This window comes from Rhinopithecus bieti, unplaced genomic scaffold, assembly GCF_001698545.2.
Source record: "Rhinopithecus bieti isolate Rb0 unplaced genomic scaffold, ASM169854v2 scaffold_5260, whole genome shotgun sequence".
Lineage (NCBI taxonomy): Eukaryota > Metazoa > Chordata > Mammalia > Primates > Cercopithecidae > Rhinopithecus > Rhinopithecus bieti.
Window position 1 is genome coordinate 3,246,113 of NW_016805896.1, and position 24,409 is coordinate 3,270,521.

Consider the following 24,409-nt stretch of genomic DNA (forward strand, 5'->3'; position numbering starts at 1 on the left):
AAAAAAAAAAAAAAAAAGAACTTTCTAGTATTAAGACTTTTTTCCCCTTCCAATGAAATTTGTAAATTGTAAGTGCAAAGATGAAACTCATTATGACACACACGGTCCCATAAAGATGTTTTTAGTTGACCAGTGACCAATACACTTGTACCTTATTGGGCAAATGCTCAGTGTGGAGTTCAGTTTCTTAAGAAACCAAACCAAACAAAGCTGCGTTCAGGCTCTTATTAGTCTTCATTAGAATTAAAGCACATAGCTAGCTTAAGTCTACGGGGAGACTAAGCATTTCTCCTTTTCAAGTCTTGAATTTTTGTATTTACCTCAAACAAAAAAAATACCTACAAGGTATGTAAATCAAATTGTCTCTCTAATCATCTCGCTTGAGGAATATGTTTAGGAGTGGTTGGCTAGGATGTGGTTGCCTGGGAAGGAGTCTGCATACTTTGGACATTGAGAGCCAAGGGCCCAACCCTTGGTCATAGCCCTTAGTCCTATGATTTGGAATAGGCACTTAGCCCCATCTGTTTTCTCACTTGTACAATGAGAATAATAAAACCTGTCCTGTCTGAATCTTACAGAGGATGGTCATGAGAGTTAAATTCAAATGATACAAAAGGGCCATCTGAGTGGAGACTGCCCTATATTTTTTTAGAGCAATATGAACCCCTTTCTAAAACATATTTCTCCCTTCTTTACAAAAGTTGGCATCACTTGGGTCACTGAGTTATAAAATCTAGCACCAAATCCTTCATATGTGGCAGCTGCAGGCATGTTGCTACAAGCTAGCGTTAGGTGCAGTCAGGGCGTTTGCAGAGATGAAGAGCAATGTGCATATATGTACATGAGGCAGCTTCTGTGTCTTTCAAAGTATGCAGGGGACAGAACATAACGAGCCACTTGACTCTGAGGTAGTTTTGAGGCACAGATGTTGAGCAGGTGACTAAGCTATGCAGGAAGAAATCATTTCCCATTCTGCATTTCACCACCCCTTCCCACTATCTCACTCCTGGCTCATCAAAATCATGCCATCACTTTGGGGCCACAGGCAAAACCACTCCAACAGGCTTCATAAAAGAAGTCACTTCATAATCATCAATCTAGATAGACAAAACGTCACCTGTCCTTACCAGCTGCAAAGTATATTTTGCTCGAATGCCACTAAATTAATACTGAAGTAATAATTCCAGTAAAATGAAATTCCAAAAAGAATGAAGGAAACAGCATTCAGAGTGGCCATCTCTGGCCTCCTGTTTCAGATCCTACTGAGCCCAGCACTTCAAGACTGTGAACCGTGCCCAGGATGTTCCACTTCCATATCATCATACTTACCAGCCTATTGCAAAGCATTGTCGTCTGAACTCACAACACAGGAATCCTCAAAAAGTGTAACAGCAAGAAACAGACAAGGAACAAACATGACGGAGCAGGAGAACACCAAGTACTACGGACAAGGTCCACCTAGGTCCTGCCCTCAGCATCTTGGGTGGTTTTATAAATAGACTTTTTTTCAGATAATTGTGTACAGTTTCCTCAACTCTCTTCATGTTAACTTTTCCAGCCAGCTGGAAGAGAGCTTCAAGGGCTTTTTCTTTGAGAACTGGCTGAGTTTAAGATTCTAGATCACAAGATGCAACGCTCATGGTAAAGATTGTTGTTCCTTAATATGTTTAAAAGTTTAGGTCTTCTTTTCACTAAAATAGAGCTTGTTTTACACAGACTTTCAAACATAAAAACCTGTAGAGAGAGGGCATCTGGGGTTACGAGGTAGAAGAGGGGTGTCAACACGGACCTGGTTGCACATCTATCTCAGACCAATGCCTTCCTCCTCCTCTTGGGATAACAGGCATCTGAAGGCATGGCCTGGGTCCTGCTCAAATGATTCCATGGGTATCAGATTGTTTGGGGCACCTCTTGGTGCTGGTGGGGTATTCCCTTAGAGATGGAGAGGAGGGATATATCTTGATCACTCTTTCTTAAGGTCATCTAACTTATTCTGAGTGGTTTTCTTCTTCATAATGTAGCCTGGTGACCCAAATTTGACTCCGAGGAGGATCTCTATGGTGGGGGAGGATGATCCAGCCAAGTGATATGAGCACTTCCTGCTTCCAGACTATCAGCAGCAGGATGGGAATGTGTCAGTCAGCCCCTGTGGATTTGGCTGGCAGGGACTGGACCCTGAAGTCCCTCATCCCAGTGACCTCAGAGCATTAATTTGGGAAGATACAACTGGATCCAGACCCTGGAGCAGGCAGGCCAGCCTTTTGTTGTACCTCTATACTATAGAACCACTCTGGGTTTGGCAGATTTTGTCAAACTGTATACTTTAAATACATATAATATCTCACAGGATTGCCAATCGTTCCATTTTATTCTATCTTACCATTCTCATTCTTCCTCCCAGCCCAAAGGTGAGGCTCATAGGGACAGAGATCATACCTTTCTATTTATATATCTTCATGGCTTCGAGTAGTCCTGGCCTCTAACGCACACTCAATAAAAATGTTTCAGACTAAATGATGGAATTAGTATGTACTGAAATATATAGAGACCACTATTGGGAAACCCCTATGGGTTTTTTTCTGTTTAACTAAAACCAACCCAGAGATACCCCTGTAATGTCAGGAGTGTTGCGAGACTCTTCCAACCTCACATTCCTACAGTGGCATACCATTTATTTCTAGGCCAAAGTTTTGTGTTTGAAGTCTTTTCCATTTGATAAAACACAGCTTTTTTGAACAGATATTAACTGAGATAGTAAATAATACTTTTTAAAAACAGGTAGCCGAAAAACAGTTCCTGGGACTAATAAGATCAAGTCTGTGAAAGTCGCCAGGGGCCACCCTGTGTGGGAAATGCCCTGAGATGTTTGGCTGGTGATTTAATGGTTGAGAAGAGGTAGGGAGCGATGCTGGGGTGGGGGTTGGTGGGGGACAAACTGGCCAGCGGGGAAGGGAGAGTGGCAGGCACCTGTGGGCTCTCTTTTGGATGGCATCCTTGCACCCCTCTCCACTGCCAAGTTAATGCTTACTTTTCACACAGATCTCGCACTTGGCTGGGCTTGAAGCTGGGAGCTGACTGGGAGCAGGGACTGGTGGGGGCCGACAGGGTGCTCTTGATGCTCTGCACTGAGTGCCTGCGGCTCCTTCTGCGGTCCAGGCCCCGGTGCTCGCCCCCGCCACTGGAACACACGCTGGCCCTCCTCCGGTCCCGGCACCCACTGGGGGGTGGCTCCGCGGTCTCATCGCCATCCTCGTGCCTGAGCGCCACCTGGAAAAGCAGAGCATGCCCAGTGCAAGGTCAGGCTTGGCATCCTTTCACAGACCTTGGGTGTGACTCCTTTTCAGGATTGCCCTAATAGGGATTTTTAACTCTGCCTTCCCAAACTGTACGCCTCAGCTTTCCTGCCAGGTCTTCACAACCACACGTGTCCAAGCCAAACTGGACTTGCCTGGAAGGCAATGGAAGATGCCTGCCACTGTGGGTTCTTCCCATCACAGACATGAAAGGGGAAGCTAATATGACCAGTGAGTCTGAGAAATATTTTTGTAATCGGATGGGATCTAACTAACTCTGTACCCCAGCATTTCCATTTCCCGGGCCTTCATCTCTCCTTGCCCACGCTTGTCTCTTGTCTGTTCCATGAGCCTGAATCCCTCCTGAAGCCTAGTGGTGGTCGGTTACCAATCAGTCTTGAGCTCGCTTTCCCAAAGAAGGTGCTCAGAAGTGGCCAGAGCCACAAGATCCAGGTGAATGGGAACTGGCCTCACCCATAAATCTTTCTAAGAGGACTAGTGCAAGATCAGGTACTGTTTAATTTCAAAATCTTGGCTGACAGCTGCTGTACGATCAGGCTATCTCAGCAGCCTGGGTCAGGATTTGGGGTGGAGCCTGTAGTTTTACCAGAAGCTTGCACACACAAGTCACAAAGACACACAATAGAAAAAGACGACTCCTAGAATAAAGATTTGTTTTAAAGTTTCCTAAGAGTTATGCATATTTGTGCAGAAAAATAACTGTCTTGCACTTTGCCACTCCGGCTTACATGGGGAAACGTGAGCCAACTGGCCCATGGTACTCTTTCTTACCCTTTGCCTTTCTCCAAGGGATATTTTTAGCTCTGTGTCTACATGGTGCCCTCTGCAGAAGATCAGCTTTTCCATCTCTTAATCTCACTCTGTCCTGGATCTTACTCCATGGCTTTCTCACCTCACATTAAAACTGTCCTTCTGAATAACTCTCCTCCACCTCTCTTCTAGCATGCAGCTCTGCTCCTTATCCATGATCACTCTTCCTAGCCACGGACTCTATCTCTGGCCTCTAATTTTCATGCCTATGCCTACATTCTCTAAAACTGGACGGTAGAAACAATACAAGTTTTGGTGTCAACTAGACCTTGGTGTGCATGCTGGCTGTGCCACTAATGAACCAATGTGCCCTGTCATAAATTACTTGCACCCTTTCTGGCTCACCAAATGAAGGTAATAGAATTGCCCTTGCAGGTTTGTGATGAGAATCACTTACATAAAGGTAACTTGTGTAAAGCATCTAGGGTAGGGCCTTCTCTGTGGTACGCAATGAATATGGCTGCCTTCCCCTATCCATGCTCTCACAGGAAGTGACCTAATATGCCCATACATTCCCTAATCACACAGAACTGGTGGGTTGGGCCACCTCACAGCCCAGATGGGCCAGGCTCAACTCAGTCCAGCAATCTCTCTGACTTGGCAACCATGGAATCACACAGTTTCAAGTCCCCAAGCATGCAAGTTCTCCAGCCTTGTGGGTGTTCTTAGTCACATTTCACAACCCAGTCCTTCCATGTGAGAGAATGGAGAATATAAAGACTCAGATAGCTAACCACAGTATATGGCTTTAACATCACCTATCTGCAGAAAACCTGGCTATTGCAAAATCAGTTGTCCTCATGTGAGCTTGGCTGAGGCAAGGCCAGGTTAGCCACTGTCATCTCAGTTCACAGGGACATATCAGCACCTGAGATACACAAACTGTTTACCAGGAGTGTATCCACCCTTATCTGCCCTACCCTGTTTCCACCAGCTCAAGCTTTCACAAAATCTCTTCTGTCTACATGCCAGATAGATCTTATAACAAACTCTTATACGTGAAGATTATTTAACAAACTTTTGACTGTTTTATTCCCCTAGAATTCACCGAACATAATTTTTTGGGAGGTTTGAGGCAAGAATTGATAAAAGTTAATCTAAAGCTCTATCTTTACAAAATCTCATTGGGAATTCTGTTTCCTAGGAGTCTCCTTCTGCACTGTAACCACAAGAACTAAAAAGAAATTAAGCATTTAGTTAAGCACGTATGTCATCTCAACTTTAAAACTTTAAATGACATTCTCTGGGGAAAAGTTTGAGAACAACCACATACCTAACAAAGGACAGCATTTTTAAGTGTTTCTAGCCAATGTTTTTTTCATTTCTATATATAAAAATTCTAGACCATTTGAACTTATTCTGACCTGATGTGTTGATTCTGCTTCTTATTAAGCACACATTTGGAATGATAAGATTAGGGGCTAGAGTTCAGATATTTCTAATTCCTTGTCTAACCTCAGAGATCCAAGGATCAAGTAACGTTCTACTCACAAGTCCTTTCAGAGAGGCACACAGCGTGCATGAAGTGAAATCCACTTTAACAGCCCTTTGTCAACGAAGGTAGAGATCACCAGAAAGTTTGAAGGACAAGAAAAATCGGGAAAAATTATCAAGGCAACACCATAACATGGAATGCAGTTAGGGCTTTCTGAAGTTCAGATAATTGACAAAACACCAAGCTACTTAAAACAAAAAGAGTGCATGGAGGGAGCAAATGGGCCACAGAATCTTGGTAGACCCAAGGGTAGCCCTCATGCTTGGCAGTCATGGACAACGTAACAAGAAATTGGAGGCTGCTGTTCACTCATGGTTTTGTTTTTATAATAAGAATTCTAGAGTCACCAACGCCCAGTGATGACAAAAAGAGAGACTTTGTTTACACATGCAAGGCTACGGTGGCATTTCGGCATTTCCAAATGCTTTGAGTTCTAGTGAGTACTACTGCTTAGAGTCAGGAACACTGGGAGCTAGAAAACACCTAGAGAGTATGGCTTTTAACCCAAGGCTTATTCAGGATCTGTGGTAAGAGTCAGACCTAATCAAATACAGCACAATGAGTAACCTCTGTGGGAACACAAAGTAAGATAGAGCCAGTCCTGAAAGCCCTCTAACGCTGTCCCAAGTGATGGAGTGATTCATTTGTTGGACCTCTCATCAAATACCTCTAACTCTTTTAATTAAATGTAGAATGCTGTTTGTAAACTAAAAACTTGGGCAAGGAGCAAGTAGGGTCCAGAATCCAGCCCTGACGGCTTACACATCCCCAAGTAACCAAGAAAGCAGTTAGGGGCAACTTAAGGTGACATCTATAACCACTTCTACCAGTCTTTGAGGCCACTGAATGATCTGAACATTCTTAAGAAATGTTTTCTTTTTATTTATTATAGTAAAAACATTCAACATGAGATCTATTCTTTTATCAGATTCTAAGTGTACGATACAATATTGTTAACTAGAGGGATGATGTGGTATAGCACATTTCTACAACTTATTCATCTTGCATTACTAAAACTTTACGCTTGCTGATAGGCAACTCTCCTTCACCCCCTCTCCTCAGCCCCTGGTAATGGCCATCTTACTCTCTGCTTCTGTGAGTCTACTTTAGATACCTCATATAAGTGAAAACATACAGTATTTGACCTTCTGTGACTGGCCCATTTCACTTAGCAAAATGTCCTCAAAGTTCATCCAAGTTGTAGGAAATGTCAAGATTTCCTTCTTAAGACTGAATAATATTCCACTGCATGTATATACCACATTTTCTTTATTGATTCATCCATCATTAGACATTTCAGTTGGTTCCACACCTTGGCTATTGTGACTAGTGCTGCAACAAACATGGGAGTACCAGTATCTCTCCAAAATCCTGATTTCAATTCTTTTTGATGAATATCCAGAAGCGGGACTGCTGGATCATATGGTAATGCTTGAACAGTTTTTTTTTTTTTTTTTAACTTTGTACTGTGGAAATTCTCAAACATACACAAAATATAGAGAAGAATACAGGCTGTGATGTGCTCATTCCCCATGAAAGTTCAACAATGTGGCCTGCTTTGGCCAATGGAACATCAACAAACATGATGCACACAGAAGCTTGAAAAGTGTTTATGCATTGGGACTTGCCTTTTTGAAATACTGCTATCATGGGAAGAAATGTGGGCTAGGCTGTTGAAGACACACGACCCAGCCAATAGCCAGTACCAAATGCCAGGCCAAGTAGATAAACTAAGGCCATCTTAGACCACTCAGCTCACTCAAACCACTAGATAACTGCAGCTGAGTGAAAACTTCCCATTTGAATAAGGCTCAAATTCCTAACCCACAGAATCATGAGCAGGGATTGTTGTTTTACACTACTAAGTTCTGGGGTGTTCTGTTATGCAGCAAGCGATAACTGATACATACTTTCAAGCACCTCTGACAAGGAAGAATCTTCAGAGACTGGACCTATTAATTTCTCTGAACAGTAATAGTTATTTCTTGTCCTCTCCAGTCTTCAGCCTTAAGATGCCTGACCCCTTACAGGGACACATTTTCAGAACCCAAAGTTAGAATACATAATCTGACAAAATATTTTCTTTTTCATTTTGTCCATTTAAGTATGTGAAAAATCATATGAAACTATAAAAATTCAAATGAATTTAATTAAACATGGATCAAATCACCTTTCTGAAATGGAGTTCAATTACATGAAATTGGGCCTGATTCCAGCAAGTCCAAGACATAATAGCCACCAGATGTCCTTCTCTATTAGGAAGAATTCTAGAAGCCTAACCAAACTCTCTGCAATTGCTTAAGAACATTCAGTCTTTTGTGAAAAAAAATATATTGGTTCTGCTTGTAGGATTTGTTGCTGCCCTTGCATATAGTGATGTTGGTTGTCTTTTGGCAGTGAATATATTTTTTAGATGCATTAACTTTCAGAAAGAAATAAAAATCCCAACTCTGCCAGCTATCTAAAGGATTCAGTTGTCACAGCTTGAGTTATTACGCAGGGCATCTGCCCCTTAAAGTGACTGCTTTCCAACTGAATAGCATCCTTCCTTCATTCAACTCAGCACCTGATAGACACTATCATGAAATGTGTGACATTTGAAGGAGACCTCCATTCAAGCACCTACTGAACTTCTACTGTGGGCAGCTGTGCTGCTGGGCCTTGGGGCTAGACAGAGGTATGAGACATATGGCTTAGAGTAGCTCAAAGGGAAACAGGTCGCACGTCCTGAGGAGTGTTAAATCAGAGGTGTGGACACAAGGCAGCACCCTCTCATCAGTTATGAATGGCAGTAAGGGGACAAGCAGCAGAAGTCCCTTTCATCTTGCCAAGGAGCCTTAGGGAAAGAGATGACATCTGAAGTGACTGCAGCAGGAGGAGTAGGAGTTTGATAACTTGAGAACAGGAAGGAAAAACATTCCAGACAAAGAAATGGAATGGACAAAGAAAAGTTCCCCAAAGAACCTGACTTTCATGTTCAAAAACAGGAGAAGTTGAGTGTGATTGAAACTTCAGACATATCTTGGGAATGGTGGAGACGAGGCCACAGAGGCATGAAGGCCTCAGATTATGGAGGGCCCTTGTACCAACTCAAGGAATTTTGGTTTCATCTTGCTGGTCATGAAAAGCTCATTCATTCATTCGTTTTCTTAAAGGAGAGAACAGCATAATGAGATTTGACTTTCAGGAGGATCACCTTGCTTGCAGCTGGTGGGAGTTTGGAACGAGGAGATGGCCCTCATGGGATCTCAATGGCCCCAGGCTCTGAACACGCTGCTCTCCAGGCCCCACCCCTGCAGTCACCCAGCCTCCTTTCAACCCCTGACACCTGCCATGCTTGACCTCCTCCAATGCTCTCCCTCATTCACTGTCTTTCGTCAGGCCATCATCTCAGATAGGCCTTCCTCCCTTGCTGCTGCCTCACTTTCTGGCCCCCACCTCATACCATCTCTTTTCTTCATAGACATGTTTGCAATCTCAGATCCTCTGCTTATGAACGTTCTTGATCACTGTCTGCACCTCATTAGAGTATGTGTCCCCTCAGGGCAATGGTCTTGTCTGATGTGCTGGGTCACCAGGGCTAGAATAGTACCTGGCATACAGCAGATACTCAATGAACTTTTGTTGAATGAACAAAGTAATAGACAAGCAAATGAATAGGAAGATTGTGCAATACTTCAGGCAAGAAACAATGAGGGCCAGAGCTAAGGAAATGATCACAGGAATGGAGAAAAAGCACAGTTTTCAGCAATCAAACTCCTAAATACGGGGACACAGCAAAGAGAAAGGAGTCCAGTATAGCTCTGGGCTTGTAACTTGGGAAACTCCACTGTTTGCAGAGGTGGAGACATGAAGAGTCCGTTCAGAATTTTTGTTTTTGTTGTGGAAGGAAAATAAAGGGTTCATTTGGGGCTGGTTGCATTTCATGTGTGGTTTTCAGGTGGTCATGTTAGATCTAGTCAGAGCTTCCTTGGCACGTTCTAAGTCCTCTGCACCATCCTCTGCTAGGGGAATCGGCTACCTACTTGCCTTAGACTAAAGAATGGAGGTTCTTTGGGGGCAGGTACAGATCTTTTATCTCTGTATTTAGACCCCTAGCAGAATATGTCACATATAGTGGTCTCCCAGTACATGAATGAAATACAAGATGGCAAGCAGGCATAGAAAAAGGAAGGTAGAGAGGCAACCAGCCATGGGGCCCAGAAGAAAGCATGGAGTCAAGATAGTGATGAGCCCCCAAGGCTGCTGACTTCACTGGGACGAATATAGGAAGACAACACAGACAGAGAGGAGGGCTGATAATGACACGTCAACACTGAAAGGGAGGTGTGAGAAACAGGATCCAGGGAGGACACTAAGAGGGAGCCATCAGAGAGACACCCTGGAGACATCTGGACACACAGCAACAAAGCACAATGTGCAGGAGTGGTCAGGAATTCTTTTATGATGCTAGTATAACAGTGATGCCCAAACTGACAAACACAGCATACAACAAAGGAAGAGGAAGGGGAGGTAGCAGGGATGGAATGCGGAGGAGCTGGCTGCTACACACCAATCTTACTTACGAATACTAATACAAACATTTTCAATAAATTAGTACCAACCAGAATTCCAACAGCACCTTTTTAAAAAGAACACATCACTGGCCAGGCGCAGTGGCTCATGCCTGTAATCCTAGCACTTAGAGAGTGAGGTAGGCAGATCACCTGAGGCTGGGAGTGCCAGACCAGCCTGACCAACACGGAGAAACCCTGTCTCTACTAAAAATACAAAATTAGCCAGGCGTGGTAGCGCATGCCTATAATCCCAGCTACTCGGGAGGCTATGGCAAGAGAATCGCTTGAACCCGGGAGGCGGAGGTTGCAGTGAGCCGAGATCACGCCATTGCACTCCAGCCTGGGCAACAGTGAAACTCTGTCTCAAAAAATAAAATAAAATAGGCCGGGCGCGGTGGCTCAAGCCTGTAATCCCAGCACTTTGGGAGGCCAAGGTGGGCGGATCACGAGGTCAGGAGATCAAGACCATCCTGGCTAACACAGTGAAACCCCGTCTCTACTAAAAAAATACAAAAAACCAGCCGGGCGAGGTGGCGGGCGCCTATAGTCCCAGCTACTCCGGAGGCTGAGGCAGGAGAATGGCGTAAACCCGGGAGGCGGAGCTTGCAGTGAGCTGAGATCTGGCCACTGCACTCCAGCCTGGGTGACAGAGCGAGACTCCGTCTCAAAAAAATAAATAAATAAAAATAAAATAAAATAAAATAAAAAAATAAATCATTACCAAATGGATTGTATTACAGGAATGCAATGATGGTTAAAAGATGAAAAGAAATCAATTACTCAACTCAAAATCCAGAAAACAACAAGGTAAACTCAAAGAAAATAAAAGGAATTTATAAAGATAACAGCAAAACATTGAGTTACAGAACAGAAAAGCAGTGCAATTCATATAAAAATCAGAATTATTGCTTGAAAAAAATCAACAAAATAGACAAACCATTAGTTAATCTGGAGGAGAAAAGAAGGAGAAGTCACAAACACACAAAGTAAGAATAACAAAAGGAAGATTACTGAAAGAGAAGAAATTTAAAATATTCATAACAGACTAATAAAAATTCCTTTACTAAGGAATTTTAAAATCCAGATGAAATGGATAATTTCCTAGAAAATGTAATTTAGCAAAATTGATCCTGTAACAATAGGAAGTTTAAACAGACCAGTTTCCATAGAAAAAAATATAGTTACCAAAAATCTTCCCTCACTGTCCTCACCACACACACACATATATATTTAACATCACAGGCGCACCTAATTTCTCAAGAGAATTCTAATAAGCCATAAAACACCAGAATATGAAATGTCACTTAAACATTTCCAGGGCTTAGAGAAAGAAGAAAAACTTCTAAATATTTTGATGAAGCATGAATAAAACTGAAACCTAAACATCTTAACTACTGCATGCATGCACGCACACACACACACATGCGCGCGCACACACACACACACGCGCACACACACGTGCACACACACACGCGCACACACACACACACACACAAAAGGAAGTACAAGAACTCTCGCAGTAGCATTGTTTGTCAAGGCAACAAAAATATAAACCATCTAACATCTGTTCAGAGCAGAGCAGATAAATAAATTGTGATACATTCATCAGCAGCGAAAATGAACAAACTGTTACCCACATATCAACATGGAACATGTCTCAAAACTGTTGAGCAAAAGGGCATATTCTAGAAAGAGTCAAAAGATATGATTCTGTTTATAAAAAGTTTGAAAACAGACAAAATTCAATAATACATTGTTTAGGGGCAGACTGAGAAGAAGGAGCTAAAGCATCTGGCCGATGATGCTTTCACTCATCTTACAAGAAAGGTGTTTCTGGGGAAAGAATACAAGCATGTGAGGACCTGCCTCACCTGCCATAAATATACGAATTAACTAGACTACCTAATAAATAGACTAAAGATATTTGCTGAGAGTGCTTATTTCTGGAATACCCTTAGCAGGATGTCCCTGGCTATGGATTACTTACAGTAAGTAAACCCAGAATTATGGATTTGTGAGCCATGACTCTCTGGGACATGAAGTAGAGACGTTTCCTAACTAAATGCTCCTTGCTGGGTGAGATGACCTTGTGAACCTCACTTAGAGACTTTGTCTGTTGTTCCGGGTCAGAAAGCACATGTCTGAATCAGGAAGAAAGGACCTGGGGAGTCACAAGGGATGTACCAGACCTCTCTCTGATCCATCTACACCTCTATTGGCTGTATTCTTGAAATTATTAGTACAGCCAGATAACTGGGAAAGATCTCTGATTGTCCAACTCTGATTTAGTAAAATGATTCTTTGTTAGCTCACAGAATAAGTAGTTTTCAGATTAAATTATTGTTAAGGAAAGCAAGAGAATACTGGGGGTAAGAATAGTAGGATGACAATAAAGGGGCTGTCAGGACACTTCTGAGTTGTAATGTTTTAGTTCTTAAAGCTAGTACATGGTATTTGTTTTAATGCTCTTTAAATGACACAAATATGCTTCATTTGTGAATGATATACACTTGATGCTCAAATATTAAGCACATGTAATTCAACAAAAGAAAGAGGTTGAACATAGGATAATTTCTTAAAAGTTTCGCATGAAGGGAAAGAAGGTGATGAGGAGGTGGCTAAGAGGCGGGTAGGCTGGAGAGAAAATGTGCCCTGAAGCAGAGGATAGTTTTTAGATTCCTAGAGTTGGTATCAAGGTGATTCTTCAATACTCTCTCCCAGTTGGTTCACTGATGGGCAATTCACCTGCATCATGCTGGCTTCTGAATATACAGTGACCCTATGGAATCCAAATCTGTGGTCATCTGAGCCCCTGGTTGAACAGAATCTAACAGATGGAAGGTTCTGATCGTGGTGGTGAGGGGGCTAAGGGAAGGAAATATCTGTGCTGTCAAAAATCCACCTTCTACCTTTATTTAAGCCAACTCTCTTGAGCTCTCTTCCTCTTCCATCTTCAGTATTCTTACCTTATTCTCCATTTTATATCTTAGGAGCCATGAGAACATACTCCTTCATCACCTGCTGGCCTCCCAGGGCCTCAGGTCAATAACAATGAAAAACTGAGGGAGTGAGGCAGGGCTGGAAGAGAAGATGCCCAGAGCAGGGCACAAAGAGCTGGCCAGCGGGTGGCTATGGGCAGCTTCAGGTGCTGCCAGCAAATATGTTGGGCCCAGTTTCCTCTCTACCAAGATCGTATAAAGATAATTCTGTTCTATTCCTCAACTTGTCACTTATTATGACAGTAACTTATAGGAAATAGTGAGTTATACATCATTCTCTCCATTTCTACCTAGTGAACACCATAACAGAAAATATCTTCCCTAGAGCTCTAGCTGTGCAGAACAATTTATGAATGAATTATCTTCCTCATAACAGCATTTGCAATTGTGAAAACCTTGAAAATAATCTAAATCTGAAAAAATAGGGACTAGTTATATGTATTAAGGTATACACACAGATAGAATATTGTACACCTAAAATACTAAATTCTTAAACATGTAATGTCAAGGGAAAATGTTTCCAACGTGTTTGCTAATAAGATTCAATACGCAACACTGTATGTAGACTACTATGTCCCTCATCATGAACACACACCCACATATACAAAAAAGACTAGAAGAAAAGACCAAAATGTTAAAAATGGTTAGTAATAAAATCATGGGGATTTTTTTTCCTTGTACGCTTTTCGTATACCAAAATGCTTTCTGTTATGCCAAATTTTCATCAATGAGTGCATATTATAAGTGGAAAAGGAAATATTTTAAAATGTATTACTATTAATAAGACTGATCAGTTAGGTCAGAAGTGGAAAAATACAATCCATAGAATGGGAGAAAATATTTTCAAATTATGTATCTTATAAGGATCTAGTATCCAGAATATATAAATAATTCCTAAAACTCAACAATAAAAAAATCAAGGCTGGGTGCGGTGGCTCATGCCTTTAATCCCAACACTTTGGGAGGCCAAGGCAGGTGGATCACCTGAGGTCGGGAGTTCGATACCAGCCTGACCAACATGGAAAAACCCCATCTCTACTAAAAATGCAAAATTAGCTGGGTGTGGTGGTGCATGCCTGTAATCCCAGCTACCCAGGAGGCTGAGGCAGGGGAATTGCTTGAACCTGGGAGGCGCAGGTTGCAGTAAGCCGAGATTGCACCATCATGCTCCAGTCTCAGCAACAAGAGAAAAACTCCGTCTCAAAAAAAAAAAAAAAAAAAAAAAAAAAAAAAATGAGCAAAGGGTCGGAACAAATATTTCTCCACAGAAACTATACAAACAGCCAATATGCACTTGGAAAGAGGCTAAACATCATCAGTCTTAAGGGAAAAGCAAGACAAAACCACAGTAAGATACCACTTCACACCTACTAGCTGGTTTTAATGAAAGTGGTGGACAATAATAAGTGTTGACAAAGGTGTAGAGTAATTGGAATCCTTATACAGTGCTGGTAGAAATGTAAAATGGGATAGCCACTTTAGAAACCAATCTAGCAATTCCTCAATCAGTTAGAGATAGTCACCATATGACCAGCAATTTCACTTCTAGGAATAAACCCAAGAGAACTGAAAACGTATGTACACAAACTTCAATTCAAAACAAATGTTCAGAACAGCATTATTCATAATAGCCAAAAGGTAGAAATAACTCAAGTATTCACTAACTGATAAATGGATAAACAAAATATGGTATATCCATATAATAGAATACTGTCAGCACAACTAGGAGCAAAGTAGTGATTCTGCCAACGTGGGTGAACCTTGAAAACATGCTAAGTGAAAGCTAGCCACAAAGACCACATTTTGTATGGATCCATTTGTATGAAACGTCCAAAACAAGTAAATCCAGAGAGAGTGAAAGTAGATTACCGGTTTGGGGCCATGGGGGACAGGGAAGAATGTGAAGTGTCTGCTAATGGGTGTGGGGGTTTCTTTTGGAGTGACAAAAGCAGTCTGAAATATGATAGTGGTGATGATTGTACACCATCTTGTGTATATGCTAAACACATATACACCACTTGTGAATATGCTAAAAACTATTAAATTGTACACTTTAAAATGGAGAATTTTGTGGAATGTGAAGGATGGCTGGAGGGCAAAACAAAACAAAACAAAACAACCAAGGTTGGGCACAGTGGCTCATGCCTATAATCCCAGCACTTTGGGAAGCCGAAGCAAGTAGATCACTTGAGGTCAGTAGTTCAAGATCAATCTGGCCAATATGGTGAAACCTTGTCTCTACTAAAATATAAAAATTAGCCAGGCATGATGGTGGATGCTGGTAATCCCAGCTACTCAGAAGGCTGAGGCAGGAGAATCACTTGAACCCAGGAGGCAGAGGTTGCAGTGAGCTGAGATCACACCACTGCACTCCAGCCTGGGCAGCAAAGAGAGAGACCCCGTCTCAACAAATAAACAACCAACCAGAGGTGGAAGGTTATACAGGCCCCAAAGGCTCTTGCAATGACAGACACACAGAATGTCACTGATGGGACGTCCTCAGGGATTGCCTGGGTCACTGTATTCTTTGAGTGAGTTTGGGCCTAGAGGCATTCACTTTCCTGGTTCAGGTCATACCACCCAAGAGAAAACACATCTTCAGATCTGCCCCTAACTGGCCATGGCAGGACACTGGGATGATGAGGATCAGCAAGAAAGAGTGTCATTTCAACACTCTCACAGTTAAGTACTTTTAATACCATGGGGGTATGTGACCTAAAATTAACCCACAGGAAACAGTCTGAACTCAAGTCAACAGGGTCCAAAGCCCTGATGTGTAGTCCAAAGCAGAACCGGCATCATGGGTGAGTGACCTGTGCAGTTGCATGAGCAGAGCAGAGAGGTACAACATGCATGTCTGCCATTCCTTGCTGCTCATGTGCACAGATTCTGGTAGACTCGTGATAGGCAGGAGTTCCAAGGGACCGGAAGTGAGTACAAGGTAAGTATGTTACACCTACAATTGGGGAGGCGGGGCACTGACAGCCCTGGGGGCCGTGCTTCCCTTCAAGATGGATTTGAGTGCAGACAGAAGACAACCCATGGAGCCTCTCATATTCGTTCTTACCCTGTTACCTTCCCAGGTTAGACAACAACTTACGCTGAAATGACAACATAAAAGAAAGGAAAAGACAGGGCAGCTCCTAGATCCTTTTTCTTTCAGCCCTTTCTTACTCTTCCGTAAGTTGCAGGCAGAGTGTTGGTAGAATGCACACACCTCAGGAAGTGACGTAAAAACAGTGCAGTCAGTTTTGTACTGTTTCTGCTGTTCTGGTAAGAATAAAATACACGTGCATGTGGGAGCTACAAAATATGATTTAGGTAATTTGGCTGATTCTGCCTACAAGTTAAAGGCTCTTATATTTGCATTCGAAACTGACATTTCATAATATAAAGATGAATGGTAAAATTCATGGTAATAATTTTAAATTTTAATTTTTCTTTCCTTATAACATTACATACCGAATTAGAAAATCACCACAAGGTGGAAGAAACCACAGAAGAAAGTGAAGAGTTGTTTTAGTATCTTCAACAGCACTTTTGCTCCAGTGTTCCATAAATGGTCCTTCATTTCCATTTTGCATTGGTTCCTACAAATCATGTATCTGGCCCCGCCTGAACTTCCATCTCCCTCAGGTGTAAGAAGCACGATTTCTGCCTCTGTTTCTTTCTCTCCCTGTCTCCTTGAGTGAAGGTGCTGCTGACAGACGGCATGTTCTTTAAAGGAAAATAGCTAACCAATTTCCCCTATATCAAGGGTTCTTGAGCATGAATACCCATCAGACTCTCCTGGAAGGCTTGTCATAACACGGTCTGCTGGGCCCTCAGAGTTTCTGATTCAGCAGCTCTGGGGTGAAGCCTGTGATCCTGAATTTCTAATAAGCTGGTGGTGCTCATGTGCTACACATGTGGTCTAAAGTGGCGCCATCTCAGCCTTTGACAATTGCCAAAGCTGTATGATACCTTACAAAAGGCATGGTCTGGTACCTCATAAATGTTGAGTTGCTCCACTAAGTCCAGGTCAGTCCCTTTCTTGTTCAAGTGCCTCTGGGACACAGCAGCAATGCCCAGCTCCTCCAGGCAGTCCACAACATCGTAGAAGGTGTCTTGGTCTGGCAGTCCTGATAACGTCTGGAAGAAGAGAAGAACCAGCTACAGACACACCATAGAAGACTGCCTTGAGGCTCTCAAGGCATTTTCCAATGCCTAATCCAGGCATATTGTTATAATCATGGCCACTAATCAATCCAGATAGATGACAAATTTATCTGAGCAAAAGCCTCTTCAGTGTGGCAGGCAAAATGAACCCCAATATTCTCCCCTCTGGTGTACATGTGCTACATAATCTCCTCGGCTTGAGTGTGGGCTGGGCACTCCCATGATTAGGTTACATTAGGTGGCAAAGGTGAGGGGATTTTGCAGATGTAATGAAGGTCCAAAATCAGTTGATTTTGAGTTAATCAAAGAGGTGACTCTCCTAGGTGATAATCAAGTAGGCCCTTTAAAAGAAGGCTTAGCTCTTCTCTGAGCTCTGGACTGGAAAGAGATTATCCCACTGGCCTCGAGGCAGGAGCAAAAACCACGACTTTCACAGAAGCAAGGAAATGAATTCTGCCAACTACATAGACCTGGAAGAGGACCCCAAGCCTCAGATGAGACTCCAGCCCTGGGTGACACCTCGGCTGCAGCCTTGTGAGACCCTGGGTAGAGGACCTACTAAGGCCATGCTTGGACTTCCTGCCCCATGGAAGCTGTGAGATGATACATGAGTGTTGTTTGAAGTGGCTAAGTTTGCGGCAATTTGTTACACAGCAATAGTAAACTAACGTACTTTGTAATTACAAACTCCTGTTAAGAGCCATACACTAACAACTGGAGTTGTAACAACTTAATTTTATTAAATTGTATGTAAATTCAACTGAGGGCCTCCCCGTGGTCTATGAAGTTTAGAAAAGCATGAGAAATTTCAAGGCAGCATAAGAGTCAAAAAGAGAACCCAAGAAAGAAAAAGCTGACTTCTCTTTGAATTCTACCTCTCTTAAGAGAAGGAGGGTATCTGAGACAAGGCCCTGGCTCAGAGCTGGAAGGAGCCTGAGATTTACTGCAAGCCCCTTATCTTATATAGGAGGCAGAGAAGGATAAACGCCTGAGGCAACAGGAAGTGACTGAAGACATTGGGATAAAACCCTGGGCTCAGAGCTGCCATTCCAGTCTCAGCCTTTAGTCCCTACTTACTTCACTATCTTTGCATTTCTAAGAACAAGACAAACATTCCAAAATTATTCTAAACATGATAACTTGCCTAGGAAGGAATAAGACCAACACTTCTGTAAAGACCATTTCATAGCACCAGCTTCTCTAACACTTCTATCTTGGGGCTATCAATGTTGGAAAGAAGGCCTCTATTCATAACTTGAATAATGGCTTTTTCCTATTTAAGCTGAGCAAAGAGGGCACAAGTCACTGCTGTTGAGATCAGAAATTAATGAAAACCAACTGTGATGTGATAGCCTAATTATTCAAGGCCCCAGTAAGGACACAAGGCAGGAGGCTGTGAATCTGAAGCCATCATAAATAGGTGTTCACACTTGGGCTGCCATGTATGACAGCACACACCAGTGTCTACAGGCACCAGGCCAACCACATCTCAATGACAGGCAATAACGGTCATCAGGGCTGCCCTCTGCTTCCAACATTGATTAAAAACTTGCACATCATTCAAAGAATCCTATCATCCTTTGCTTTTAGTGAAAACTCTAGAACTTATTAAAAGATGAGAGGGAAATAGCAATACCAGGCCTGGGCAGGGTGAACAATTAGAGATGCCCTAACTGCCAGGTGACTGCAAAATGCACAGCCTGAGGGATGCAGGTGAAGGGACGTCTAGTGTCAGAATTAAAACTTCCTACACAGCAGCGTGGGGGCCAGCCCCAGGCACAGAGTGAGACTGCTGGTAGTCTCCTCACCTCTCTGTTCCCCCACCTTCCTCTTCCGCTTTCTCCTTGCTGGGAGCCCACTGAGGTTCTTTCACTCAGAAGTTTCCAGGAGGTTAAACTGCTAAACCTAATCCCCATTGCTTTAGCAAGTCCAGCCATAAAGGGTGAGGGAACCATTAGTAAATAATTTAAAAATTAGAACTATAGAAGTAAGCAGGGGCCAGGCACAGTGGCTCAGACTTGTAACTCCAGCACTTTGGGGGGTTGAGGCAGGTGGATAACTTGAGGCTAGGAGCTCAAGACCAGCCTGACCAACATGGCAAAACCCAGTCTCTACTAAAAATACACATTTGCAGGATGTAGTGGCACATGCTTGTAATCCCAGCTATTTAGGAGGCTGAGACACAAGAATCACTTGAACCCAGGAGACGGAGATTGCAGAGAGCCGAGATCGTGTCACTGCACTCCAGCCTGGACGACAGAGCAAGACTCTGTCTCAAAAAAAAAAAAAAAAAAGAACTAAAAAGACTCGGGAAACTCTTGCCCCTTGCTCAGTAATAAGCCCTGAACTGAGGGTATCAGCAGGTCATTTGTCATTGCCGCAGTGAAAATATGGGCTTAAGCCAACCCTGCGTACTATCACCTTTCATGCAGGCTGCAGGGGAGACGATGGCCTTCTGCCACTCACAAATGCAGCTTCTTTTTCCAGCTGTGCAAGAGGGTGCTATACATCTTTTTAAAAATTCATTTTTTTTTTGGTTGGTTCTCTAATAGGCTCAGCAAATTCTACCACACTCCCACCTGTCCCCTGGGCCTCCCCTCCCAATTCCACCCTGCAGCCACCCTGCTGCTAAGTTGTCCACTTCTGACAAAAATGGCAGCTTCACCAGAAAAGTCTGCGAGGTAAAGGTTTGCTGATGCATTCTCCCTCAGACACTAAAGGTGCCGAGTGTAGCTGCCTGACACTTGGTATCCCTCCTCCTGTTTTTTCTTAGACTTTGTCTTGACAAAGCCTGTGACAAGTAAATCTTCACAGGTCTCTCTCAGAGGGGGAAATTCTTCCTGAAGGACATTCTTCCCCCTCCCTGGGTTTTCATTGATTCCACCAAGTCTTTCTTATAGGATAAAACCATTGTGGCAAAGCCGGTATGCGAATGTTCATAGCAGCGCTGTCTGTGGAAGCCAAAAGCTATATACACACAAATCTCCTTCAACAGGTGAGTGGGTAAGCACATATGCATCTCTACAAGGAATACTACATGGCAGTGGAAAGGAGTTAATTAATATATTGCATATATTAATATATGCAATAAAAGATGAATCTCAAAAGGCATTATACTGACAGAAGCCAGCCTCAAAGGGTTACTTACTGTATGATTCCATCTGACATTCTTGAAAAGACAAAATTACAGTGATAAGAGAATAAATCAGTGGTTTCTCAGGATTACATACAGGAGGTCAGAATGTCACTATAAAAGGATAACATGGGGGAATACTATGTTATTATTAGTCTGTATTCTAATTGTGAAGGTGATCCATCTTCATGTATGTGTTAAAACTCATATAGCTATATTCTAAAAGGTGCATTGTTATGGTTTGAATGTGCCCCCCACCAAAACTTACACCCCAATACAGCAGTGTTGGAAGGGAGAACCTTAAAGTAGTGATCAGGTAATGAATGGATTAGTCCTGTTATCTCAGGACTGGGGTAATTATTGTGGGAGTTGTTTCCCAGTAAAAGGATGAGTTCAGCCATCTTATCTTCCCTACAACCCTTGTCACCCTCTGTATCCCACTATGGGATAGCACAGAAAGAAGGGCCTGGCCAGATGCCAGCACCTTGATATTGGACTCCCAGCCTCAAGAACCGTGAGTATTTCTTTCCTCTATAAATTACCCAGCCTGTGGTATTCTGTTATAGCAACACCAAACAAAGACATAAAACTGATACAGAGAAGTGGGCTGTTGCTATAACAAATAACTGAAAATGTGAAAGCAGCTTTGAAATTGGGTAATAGGTAGAGGCCAGAAAGATTTGGAGAAGCAAGCTAGAAAAAGCCTAGATTGCCTAGAGCATCATCCGGTTGACTCCGGTGGGAGCTCAGAAGAAGAGAATAGTTGTAGGAAAAGTCAGAGCCTTCTTAGAGACTGCTGACGTGGTTGGTAGAAATACAAATGGTAAAGCCAGTTCTGAAGACGTCTCAGATGGAAATGAGAATCAAGGTATTAGAAACTGCAATAAAAATCATCCTTGTTTTTAAGTGGCAAGAACTTTGCTGAACTATGTCCATGTCCTAGGGCTCTAATGAAAGATAGAATTTAAGAGCAATGAACTAGGATATCTGGTGAAAAAAAATTCTAAGCAAAATATTGGAGGAGTTGTATGGTTACTTCTAATTGCATATAGGAAGATGCAAGAGGATAGGAGTGATATAAATATGGAGTTTATTAAAAGGAAAGTAGAGTAGAAAAATTTGAAAAAGTCACAGCTTGGCCATGTAAAGAGTGAAAAGACATCTTTTGGAAAGCAAACCAAAGGGATGACCAAGTGACCATTTGTTAAAAGGATTATAGTATGGATAGAAGGGAGCCAGTGTTATTCCCCAAGATGACGGGAGAAAAACTCCAAAGGCATTTCAGAGACCTTCTAAGCAAGCTAGGACCTTGAGGACCAGGTTTCTGGACAAGCACCAGCAGTACCTCAGCATTCACTGCTCAGGGCCACTCAGGATCCTGCTCCCAGAATTCTGGTGCAGGATTTTTTGGCCACCCCAGCTGTGACTCAAGCAGGCCTTGCTGCTCTGGAAGGTACAAGCCATAAAACACACGGTGCTAATTCTGCAGGTGTGGAAAATATAAGAGCTGTGGAGCTGTGGTGACCTCAACCTAGATCTAAAAGAAGGTTGTGGACAGCCTCAGGTCCCAGGAAGAGACTGGTCATGGGGTGAAGCCACTGTGGAGAGTCCCCAGTAGGGCAATGCTTAGTGGAGCCATGGGAGCACAGTAGCCCTCAAGACCCTAGAACTGTAGAGCTACCAGTGTGCAATCCAGCCCAGGAAAGCTGTAGGCAAAAGCTCCAACCTAGGAGAGCTGAAGTGTGGGCTGAGCCCAGCAAAGCCATAGGGATGGGACTGCCTGAGGCCTTGTGGACCCAACCCCAAGGTGCCCAGGATATGGGACATGGAGTCAAAAGAGACTATTCTAGAGTCTTAAGATTTAATATTGTCCTTTTCTCTCTTGGGGTTTGGACTTGGAACTAGTTACCCTTTTCTTCTTGCCTGTTTCTGCCTTTTGGAATGTGAACATCTATGCCAGTTCAACAATGTATTTTGGAAGTAGGTAATTTGTTTGATTTCAGACTCACAGCTAAAGGGAAATTTGCCTCAGGATGAATCGTGCCTTGAGTCTTACCTATACCTGATTCAGATGAGACTCTGGATTTGGGACTTTGAGTTTGTACTGGAATTCATTAAGACTTTGGAGCTATTGGGATGGAATGGATATATCTTGCACATGAGGAGGACATGAATTTTGGGGACCGGGGGCAGGATGCTATGGTTTTCATATGTCCCCCAAAGTTCATGCATTAGAAACATAATCCCCAAAGCAAAGTGTTGAAAGGAGGTAAATTGGATGAATGCCATTATCTCAGGAGTGGATTACTTACTGCAGGAATAGGTTCCTAACAGAGCATAAGTTTCACCCCCTTCTCCTCTCTTCCCCTACAACCCCTTGCCCTCTACCATGGATGGCACAGCAAAGAGGTCCTCACAAGACGCCAGCTCCCTGATACCTTGATATTGAACTTCCCAGTCTCCAAAACTGTGAGAAATCGATTTCTTTATAAATTACCCAGTCTGTGGTATTCAGTTACAGCAACACAAAATGGACTAAGACATTAATTTTAAAACAATAAAAGTAAATGTAAAAACAAAGGCAACTACTCAGCATGTACCATCCAGGTTAGTTATCCCCTAGCCCCACTGAACAACTCCTCTTCCCATGGCTCCCTGGGGTCCTGCTTTCCCTGAATACCCTAAGCCGGCCTCACGGTAACCCCTCTTGTTACTCATTCTACCTCCCATCTCCAGTCTGCTTCATCCTATTTCACAAGGTAATCAGTTTTAGAACAGTAACCAGGATAGGACTTAGTGTCATTGTTTTGTCATGGAAATGTCCATTTTTAAAAATTCTATCTTATTAAGGGCCTTTATTTTGTTGAAATCAATAGTTAGAAACGACCCAACTTGCAATATAATTTCCCAGATTTCACAGTTGAAAGTTTTCCAGACCCAGATTAACATTTTATTTTGTTTGGTATCTCAGAGGAGTTTACTCATTGGGCAATATGCATTACTACAATATAACAAAACAAAACAAACGTGGCATGAGCGCTGGTGGTCTGTTGACTTGTTTAACCCATTTATGCCAGACGTTGCAAATTTTTTTGTGTGAAAAACCAGACCTTGGCGATGACGTTGAGAAGTAGGATATAAATAAATCACACAAGCTTAGCGTTCCAATAATGGAACACTAGGCATAAGTTAGTTAAGGAAAGGATTACATTTGAATGAATGACCTCAAGGATCTTTCTGGATGTCTCCTTGGCTAGAACTAACAAAGGATGAGAAAGAACTGCCAGATGAGAAAGAGCAAGTGAGGGATTCCTGGACATCAAATGCCACAAAATGTCAAGCAGAGGGTGATAGGCACTGGGTCCCTGCCAGTGAATAGCAACAAAGTACCCACATTGTGTGGGTACTGGTATGATCATAAGAACATGTGCGAACGGCCTTATCAATAAAATAATGTTACAACAGGGAACACTGTGCCAGCGTGAAAATTCCATTTTTGCTGAATTCAGTGTTTTCCAGTGCAATGTCAATGACTAAAAAGGACAGGAAATAGATGACCTTAAACCTTAGAAACCAACAGAAAATTGCTTCAAATCAAATGGTAAAATGAGCTCACAAAAAGATTTGAAAATAAAAGCAGAATTCTTAGGATTATACTTCAGAAAAGTTGTGCCCATTTCCCACCAGGGTTATAGGAGTTTCCTAGGTGTTCATCAACAAATGATATTTCATTAAAAGACAATCATTGCCAATGTGACCTGGGAAATATGTCTTGTTGTTTTCTTATGTATTTCTTTTGTTCTTAGTTGGTTTAATGTATTTCATTTTTCTACTGAATTCAAAATATATTTAGGATAATACCATTTTTTACCTTTCTTTTTGTAAATAATCTCCCAGTTTGTCATTTGCATTTAGTTATAATTTGTGATTTTCATTTTATAAAT

General features: G+C 42.5%; 1 protein-coding gene across 1 annotated transcript in view; it reads right to left on the reverse strand.

Moving 5' to 3' along the window:
• The window catches only part of FHOD3 (formin homology 2 domain containing 3), a 432,873-nt gene that overhangs the window by 157,897 nt on the left and 250,567 nt on the right, over positions 1-24,409 (reverse strand). Inside the window, 2 exon segments of the mRNA XM_017873931.1 lie at positions 3,029-3,267; positions 17,162-17,305. Coding sequence (XP_017729420.1) covers positions 3,029-3,267; positions 17,162-17,305 — 383 coding nt within the window.